This window comes from Octopus bimaculoides, chromosome 2, assembly GCF_046866305.1.
Source record: "Octopus bimaculoides isolate indiv1 chromosome 2, ASM4686630v1, whole genome shotgun sequence".
NCBI classification, from domain to species: Eukaryota; Metazoa; Mollusca; class Cephalopoda; order Octopoda; family Octopodidae; genus Octopus; species Octopus bimaculoides.
In genome coordinates this window covers 155,378,877-155,388,126 of record NC_142929.1, presented here as the reverse complement: position 1 = coordinate 155,388,126, position 9,250 = coordinate 155,378,877, and the positions used below count along the sequence as shown (strand labels likewise).

Sequence of the window (9,250 nt, the reverse complement as noted above, 5' to 3'; positions counted from 1 at the left end):
ACATTTGCTCCGCTTTAATATTTGTAGATTTGGAATTAGATGCCAACAGCTTTGAAGGTATCGGAAATAAAAGTTTGGAAAACTCATTGACAAGATAACAAATTAGTAAGACTTTTCACAAGCAGACTAGAAACTTTGAGATATCAAAATGAATACTTCATTGTTCTAATTTTGTTTTTTGATCAGAGTCGCTTAATTATTCACATAATTGAAATCAGCTCTATACTTTGGTTGGTATAGTATACTTACGAAAACTTGTTTCTGGGTAGAACGTAAATGATTATTAAATTCATAAATGCTATTTACATATACTTTGCTCAATAGATTTATCACTTTTTTTTTAGCTTTTTGTAAACGTACAAGTAACAATAAGCTGTTAAACGTTTTATAGTATTAAAAGTAGGGATTCTTAAGCTGATCATTAATAAAATATTTCATCCTAAATAAACTGCTAGATAAATGAAATAAGTATTTATAATGTATTGAAACTGCTTCACTCAGTTTTATTTCCTGCAAACATAGTTTTCTACAGCGGTTGTTGGAGATAATTTTTAACTTTTTGATGTGATTATTTATGTTTATTGATAATATCTGACATTCCCACTTAATTGTTGGAGGGTAAGAGAAATCTTGTGCTTTCGAATGATGTCACGTTTCGAAATCAAATGACACGATGTTTGAGTTATATTTCATTAATATTACAATTACAGTGTTGTTTAGCTACAGAGCTACTATAAATACATTGTGAAACAGAACAATGACAACGCTTTTGATTAAAGTGAAAGAAATGCTGACGTTGTATTTAGCCGTTTTCAAAGTTGAAGTTGAAACCTGTAGAATTTACTGCATATTAAGATGTATTTAATGCAGTCTTGTAGCCAAAGCCGGTGGCAGTCCAGACATGCATAATATGAGGCATTTTCGTTTTGTGACGGTGCGTGTATCTAAAGGTACAGTGTTCTTTTTTTTTCTATCTAACTGTAATTAAGAAAAAGTGTATTGCTATCTCTTGAAAGTTGAAAGACGGTATGGAGAATTACGTTGTCTGATCGAATTCTTGTGTCTTTCTTTTGTTTGCTATTTGTAAGTCTTAGAATCCTAATATCCCGGTAATGATGTATAGAAATCTTCATGAAGATTATAACGACCCGATGAAGATTCTCAGAAAACTCGTTGATTTTCTAAAGCTAAGCGCATTTAGGAATATTTGCTCCTGCTGCACCTTCAAACAACAGTCACAGAAAGTAATAATTCATGTTCTTCATTTACTACCCCCCCCCCAATCAAAAATAAAAAAACCCAGTCATCTTATGTACTAGTATTCAATTTTTAAAGTATTTTGACGTGCCATTCTGTTTCCCTCATAGTTGAAATACTCATAACCAAATACTATACATGGTACTGAAGAATACTTATGATATTTTCCTTTTTCTATCTCTAAAAACCGGTTGACCTATTCCCCAAATGTCTTTCTAAAGAATTCAAACAGTTACTATTAGAAACCAAATCGTTTGCAAAACCGCTTTAAAAGCTATGTATGAGGGGTTTTCGACAAAATAAAATTACCAAAGGTGTAACCTAATCCAATGCAAATGTTAGTTCTGTCTTCAAAGTGTTTTCAGAGACAGCACTTCTTCTATAAATGAGAACATATCTCTTTAATTGCATACAATTAGTCGATATCTTATTCAGATTATATGGCTTGTTCGTTGAAACCAAATCTTATCATTGCGTCTGAAATAATAAATGGATGGAGAACCTTGTTTTGAAAACACATTTCAAGAACTCCATGAAGGTCTTTTCTTTTTAATATGCAATCAAAATTCATGTTTTCCGTGAAGCTTTTTGCAAGAAAAAAGTACCTGTCGTACTGTTTCATTTTTTAACCAAATACAACTATGCTGGCAATCAAGATGTGATGCTAACACCTGTTAATTACTCGAATTGAAAAACAAAATTTGATATCTTCCTGCGATAGGAGTGTTTTTGCCCGCGCAAGAAATTATTTGAATTATTCTAGTATTGGCAGTATTATAATTGTACAGGATTAATTACAACATTTCTTCTGTTAATAAACGTTATCTTAAATTTCAAGTGACTTGTCAAATTAAATAACTCGTCCTTAACTACAACTTCCTCTTTCATAATAACTTCGATTCATTTTTATCTTCTTTATCACTACAATCATAAACAGCAATTCGGTACTGTTCTCCTGAAGTTCTTTCTATGCTGCTCGCGTGTGAGATGATATTTATTGTCGCTGATTCGGATATGCTTAGCACATGCCCAAATTTCTTTCTTCTCAGCTACTCTTCCGGCAGTAGTAGTCTTAGTATTATCAGATTGAGCTTGCTGGGATGCCTTTAGTCAAAGTGTGTGTGTATGCTTGACCGCTAAATCCATAATTTTCTTATTCTCTGTTTATTTTCTCGTATTTTTTTTCTGTTCAGGAGCGTAGGCTGGAAACGTAAAACACTTTTTCACGTCCCCAAGCGTCAAACTAATACACCTACTTACTGTTCATACACCTGTCTTAGTCTTTTGCTTTCCTATAAATTTCAACTATGTATATGTATATATTCTTTTATTTGTTCCAGTCATTTTAATTCGGCCATGCTGGAACACAGCCTTTTATCGAAGAAATCGCCACCCCACAGACTTATTCTTTGTGAACCTGATACTTATTCTATCGGTTACTTTTGCCGAACCGCTAGTTAACTGGGACGTAAACACACCAAAGTCGATTATCAAGAGATGTTAGAGGGACATACACAGACACAAACACACACACACACACACACACATACACACACACACACACACACACACACATATATATATATATATAATATATTCACCATGATAGATTTCTAGCCACTACACATTATTTTCTCTCCTTGTTTCTTTCTGTGTTCATTTCTGTGGAAGAGCGTAGGCTCGAAACGTTAAAGACGTTTTCACTTCCCGAGCGTTATACTAATACATGTTGTCTACATCACGTGTCTTCGTCTTTTGTTTTTTGTGAATTCTCCCCCTATGATTAAAACGATTTGTACACGCTAAAGAAAATATCATCAAAACTAAAACAAGCGAGCCTTTAAAATTTGGATTTATAGCAGGTGTACATGTAAAACCTTTTTGTGTATACTATTTTCAATATCTTTCAACCGAATCTATGAAATATATCTTATCCAGGGCACATTTCAAGACGAAAGATACTGCTCAGGTAAATTCTAAATTATGACAATTTTAAACATTAAAAGAGAAGTTCGGAAATAAATCAAGAATCAAATGTAACTGATAATCGTACTCCTGAGGCAACTTATGAAATGTCTCTCCTTACAAAGATAACTGGAAAGCATCATTCTATTGGTGAGTATTTAATCAAGCCACCGATATGAACATTCCTCAAAACTATTCTGGATATAGGTGAAAAATAGGTGAAATATATGTTATTAGGTAACAACACTTTTTGCAACAAAAGAGGTGATGTGAGCAGAAACGTAAAAGCACAATTTACTGCAAAGTTAAATTCTAAGAAATACAGGATACCCTAAAAGATAATCATTCTTCGTTATTTGCGAGTTATTTTAATCATGGAAATTTTTTTGAGAATTTTTTTTCAAAGCACCACACGAGAAAGTAACACTAAATTTAAAATGAGTTTGTAGGATAATAATGTCGTGCTGAAAAGGCTACCACTGCTAATCACCGATTAAAATTCATAAAGAATTACAAACTAGAAATTTGTCACGTGCACTGTTTGATTCACGGAAAAATAAATTTTAGTCACCGGTAAATATTTCACTCATTCTAAGTGGAATCTGAAAATCTAAGAATATGCATCACCACTAGCAATGCTAATACTAAATTTGAGCGACTAGTTTAAAAGTTTTTCACTGTTATGTATGCAAACCATGTGATATCATTGCTTCCCGCTGGTTTAGGCGGCTGTAAAAGAGTCATATTTTGAACAAATTCATGAATCTTTTTTATATTTATAGCTAAGTTTTAAAACAAAATCCTGAAATGAATACCCGGTTTGTAGTTTATGGCTATGTTTCTGTGACTTACTTGGCCAATTGTTTTTGAATAAGCGTGTATGTTAAATACACAAATTCAGGAAGCGCAGACAACTCATTGATTCTATTACAAGAATACTTGGCTTCCTTCGATTTCTGGAATTATGTCAAAAGAATTATCATCTCTACAAGAAAATATTTCCAGGTATAAACGTCATAAGTTTAAGATAACTTGACGCTTTTTAAGAGAAATTTATAATTCCAAAAAAGTAAATTCTACCCACGCTAATTCGACCATGGCTACTGGATATAACGTATCAAGGAAAAGTGTTTGACATACAAAATGGGAAAATGAACACAAAGTATCAAGAGGATTTGCATCTGCCAAATTTTCCACACAGTGTAACTGAAAGCAGATTCATATTGTCAGGTAGGACGCATTTGTTGGTTATGGCATGACTTCAACCTCAATTGCATGGAAGAAATCCAAAGTTGCTTTGTTTTATGAATAGGAGCATATTTCTGATGAAATATGAAGTTCTCGCCATGGAGCCTTCTTCATTCTTCGTCAATGTGATCCCCGTCCATCATATTGATGTATCATGCAGCATTGAAACTGCTACCGATGATGACAAGTGGTAGCTTCCCATTGGCAGATATTGCTCCCCACACCATAAGATCTCCACCGCTGTTCTGCGACTTGGAATAAATAGAATTTTGTATACTGTTATCTGCCCAGTAATACTTATAACTGTCGGGGACCATCCAACTTCCATTTCCTCTCATCAGAGAACAGAACCCTGGTCCATTCACCATCCCACGTCTGATGCTGCCGAGCAAATATCAATCTAATAGCTTTGTGGGAAGCGGACAATAAAGGACGTCCTAGCTACTTCTTCAGGTGGAAACTATTGTTCAAAATTCCTCTTTTTACAGTGGATTACGAGGCTGATACTCCTGCTGATGCCTTGATTTTGGAAACAGAAGTGCAACGTGACTTCCCAGCTCTGACGATGGCTCTTTCATCCATTTCTGATGTAGCCTTGGTACGTCCACCAGCATGAACCCTGTTGTAGACGTCAGGATCTTTTAGAAAACTGTCCACTTGCATTTTGCTTCACCGAATCTTTCCGGCAATCTTCCGGTTACTCATTCCTTGCACTTTCACTGCAAACATCTTCCTTTGTTCAATTTTGGAAAATTTCTAGTTTTAGGCATATTGGAAGTGTAATCTGGGTCACGGAGAATAAGTGTGAGTCGTATATTTTCTGAAACAATAAACCATATTATTGGCTTTATATTTTTGAAGTGTTGATATGCTAGGAAAAATATATATGCATGCATATATAGAGAAGGATATACATAGCAAGATCTAAAATCTAAATATTGGTCCGTGTCTATGTCTTTGCTGGTGCAATCGGTTGAAACAGTCTCATTGTTTTCACTAATTAGAATTATTTAATAATTAGCATAAATTTCCACAGTGAATTTGTATTGATTCCTGAATGCTACACACGCGCGCGCACACGCGCACACACATGTGTTGTGTGTGTTACAACCCTATCTTTACCTTGTCAACAACAAAACATCGTTTAGCGCCAGAAATGTAACTCAACGTTAATATTTCAATATTTCTCCCTCTCGTAAAAAAATGTGCTCCTATTTGTCCCTGTCGTACAACAATGTGGTCTCATTACAGATGTGTACTGTTGGCCTTTTTGGATTAGATTTTTAATACTCTATTCATATTTCCTCAATGTATTAGAATTAAAAGCAATAAAATTCGGGATAGACAAATAGCCATAAAGAATTAAAGAGAAAGTCCGAAAAGAATTTATACTTGATGGATTATGGTTCGTACTGGAAACAACATATTTCTTCTTTGACACTCAGCATAATCTATAAATACAAGGCGCAGAAATGATGGCTAATATTGCACCAATTCATAGGATTATTAATCCTATGAATGTGGTGCTCTATATTTGATGAGTTAACATAGGCCAGTTTTACAGTGTGATGTTTTAATATTTTGCTGTACGCTCCATTTTTAGGGAACCAACGATCGAGTGCAGTGAAGAACTGGATGAGATGTTCGATCCCCAGATTAGGTTATACCAGAGGACATCATGGTTTTTGTATTTTCTGTTAGGTCTGTTAGTTCGGGTATTTTGAGTGGCGTTGGGATTTTGTGGTGTCAAGTGTTTAATGCGTTGTCTGTTTCTACTTTTATCTAACTCATAGTTGGTTTTTATGTATCTAGGTCTGTTTAGTCTTTTTTTACGGTTTGAGATACTATTATCTAGGTTATTAACTTTATGCGTGTGATTAGTGTTGTGTTCGGTAAGGTTACTACTACTCATTGAACTATTCGAGTTTTTATCATTATTATTACTACTACTAGAGGCGTATTCGATTTTCCCACGGTATCCGGCCGTAGCTAGGGCTGTGTTATAATAGGGTGCGCGTTTGTTGAATATATCCTCGTTGGCGGATAATCTAGATATTCTGGCCAAGATGTTCATAACTAGTCCCCTGATTATTGATGGTGGACGATTAGATCTAACAGTTACGTATGTTGGGCTCTCATTGAGTTTATGAAACAGTTCGTACAGACTAGAATCCAAATCGAAAGTAGCATCTAAAATGCTTATTGTATGGTATTCGCTATTTATGGTGATAGAGAGTCCGAAATCTATATCTATATATATATATATATTTATATGTATGCATCTATATATCAATTCATCTGTCTATATATGAGAGACTCGCTTACACACTTATATACTTGGTGTATACTCATATAGGTACATGTGTGTGTATTCACAGCCACACTCACCTGGCACACACACTAACATACAGAAACTAGATAGCTAGACGGACAGAGAAACAGATAGATCGAAAAACGTTTGACCAGTTATCAACCATTTTGTACCATATACTACGCCTCACCAGAAGTACTTGATATATCATCTATGTGAGCAGTATTTATTCGTGTTCTTTAGTTCAAGATTGTTATGACTTTGCTGCTTTATTTTGAATACTTAAAATAGCTACAAGCACTGTCAATACTCATACGTGTAGCCCCTCCACCTTCCTATCTTCTATTATCAGACTTCGGACCTTTATACTCTGTGTTTTTCATCGACCGCTTCTCATCACGGCTGCGTAAATTTAACCAGCCTTTGTAGAGTTACAATAATTTGATTTGTTAAGAAACAGTCGTCATGTTTTTGCTGCTGTTGTTTATTCGTTTTTATTGTTGTTGTTGATGTTGTGTAACATCCTAACAGCCGTGATTCGGAAGAGTAATGGAATGTAGGAAGTCGATCAGATAATTAGGAAAATCGTGCAATTCACCAAATCGATTGCTGCAAATATATCCTGCTTTCGCCCAGTTGAAGACATGGTTAATATTTAATCAGATAGGCGGTTGTGTAACAGTTTGGGCATTTTGTATTCTCAACGCGTTGAAAGTTTTGTTGTTGCTTAGTCAGAAAACAGCTTGATCAAGCAAATTTGTAAACTAACCCTTCACGTTTCTGACCACATCTCTTAGTTTTACCTAGTCTACTAGGTCTACCTTATCTAATGTGTCCTACCTTTAAGTCATTATGGAGATATTTGAAAGAGATTTGGTTGTTATTTTTAACGAATGACCACGAAGCAGCTTTCTCGCTTGCTCGAGCAGTGTGATTGTAAATTCTTGGGACCATTTCTTCAAGCATATTCAAGGTGAACTGGAAAATAATTATGAAGAATCTAAGAGAAACGACTGCGCTGTGGATTCTATGTCATGCCATATTTAGCTATATTCTGTTTATTTTCTGACTATAGATCGCACCTGCGTTAACTTCAACTTTAATTTTACAGCAATGGAGTAAATAAGTGCCAGCACTATACATCATTCGAATGAATCAATTACACCGCAACGAAATGTGTAACTAGTATCAATATTTGAGTTTAAACTAAACATCTGAGAGGGATTCTGTTGAATTTTTATTCTGCGTGGGGATAAATAATAGTGAGCTGTCTTAGCATTTATTTTTCTTTTCAGGAGAAGCCATTGCGCTGAGGACGATAGAGCATCGCATGGTTGCCTACGACAGTTATGTGAAGCATACCAAGTCTGTCACAACAGTTGAACGTGAGTTTCGGCACCACTTCAGCATTCACCACAATCAGGCTGTTCCCACCTGTAACACAATCTTATGTCGGATGAATGCACGAGGTACACTAATGAACAGGATACCGGTGGGGGCGCCACGAACAGCCAACTTTCAAGAACGCCTTCAGAAATGCATCAATGAAAACGTAAACCACATGATGGATGTTGTTTTCCACACTTGATTTTCACAAATACGAATTCAATACAAACACACTGACGTCAATAAAATGTGTTTGCAGCTAAAATTAATGATTTTGTGAATTTTTCAAAAACGTCCGTCCTCTCTGCCCTACCTTGTACTACTGTGAAATGGAACTTAGAAACCGGAGGTTCCGTCTACTGATATGCTTCATTGTAACAAACTAAGCAACAAAATAGCTAAGTACTAAACTTCCAAAACACGTGCACGTACGTAAGGTCTCATTTTTGCACGGAGGACATAAATTATTATTAACATAAAATTTAAAAAGAAACATTAGAGAAGATAGCGGCGTTAATAATGATTTCATTTTTTTTTTTATACTTTCCTTCACTTATCCTCCTTCTTAGACAGGTGAAGTAAAACGATCCGTTGGATTCCATTTTGGTACATGAATTTCTTTTTGTGGTGATTCAGGTATTTTTGCAGAAATACATCTAAATATAGTTCTTTACAATTGTTTTTTTTTCTCTAAAATTTTAATTCTTATACATCTCTATGTTTGAAACAGAAATATAGATACAATCCAGGCCGGAAATGTTTTTTTGCATTTGATATCAGCTATCAAATGTTATTGATACCTGTCTCCTAAGAAAATAACAGGAAACGTTTTTCCGTATGCGAAATATAAATAAGAACGCTACATACATAAACACATACATACATACACACATACATACATACAAACATACCAATCTTGAGAAATTCTCAAAACCATTTCGAAGACTACAGATCGAATCCATCGCTGGAACTGTAAAAATCCGTAAAACTTTCCCGACGTTTATTATTTAAATATATACGAGCATGTCTAGATTTGAAATTGTATGCATGAGAATACATACATAAAACATACAAATCTGTGCA

At 34.8% G+C, this 9,250-nt stretch overlaps 1 protein-coding gene across 1 annotated transcript; it reads left to right on the top strand.

The window, feature by feature from the left end:
• Positions 1–628: 628 nt before the first annotated feature.
• LOC149137263 (uncharacterized) lies at positions 629–8,398 on the top strand. The gene is made up of 2 exons (XM_089339869.1): positions 629–950; positions 8,077–8,398. The coding sequence occupies exons 1-2, from the start codon at positions 902–904 to the stop codon at positions 8,367–8,369; spliced, it is 342 nt and encodes a 113-aa protein (XP_089195995.1). The 5' UTR covers positions 629–901; the 3' UTR covers positions 8,370–8,398.
• The last annotated feature ends 852 nt before the right edge of the window (positions 8,399–9,250 follow it).

What these genes read in the sequence shown, in the direction of transcription:
- LOC149137263 (XM_089339869.1), top strand. Translation starts at nt 902, where the DNA reads ATGCATAATATGAGGCATTTTCGTTTTGTGACGGTGCGTGTATCTAAA. An exon ending in GACGGTGCGTGTATCTAAAG is followed by an intron (nt 951 to 8,076) that starts GTACAGTGTTCT and finishes TTTTCTTTTCAG; the next exon opens with GAGAAGCCATTGCGCTGAGG.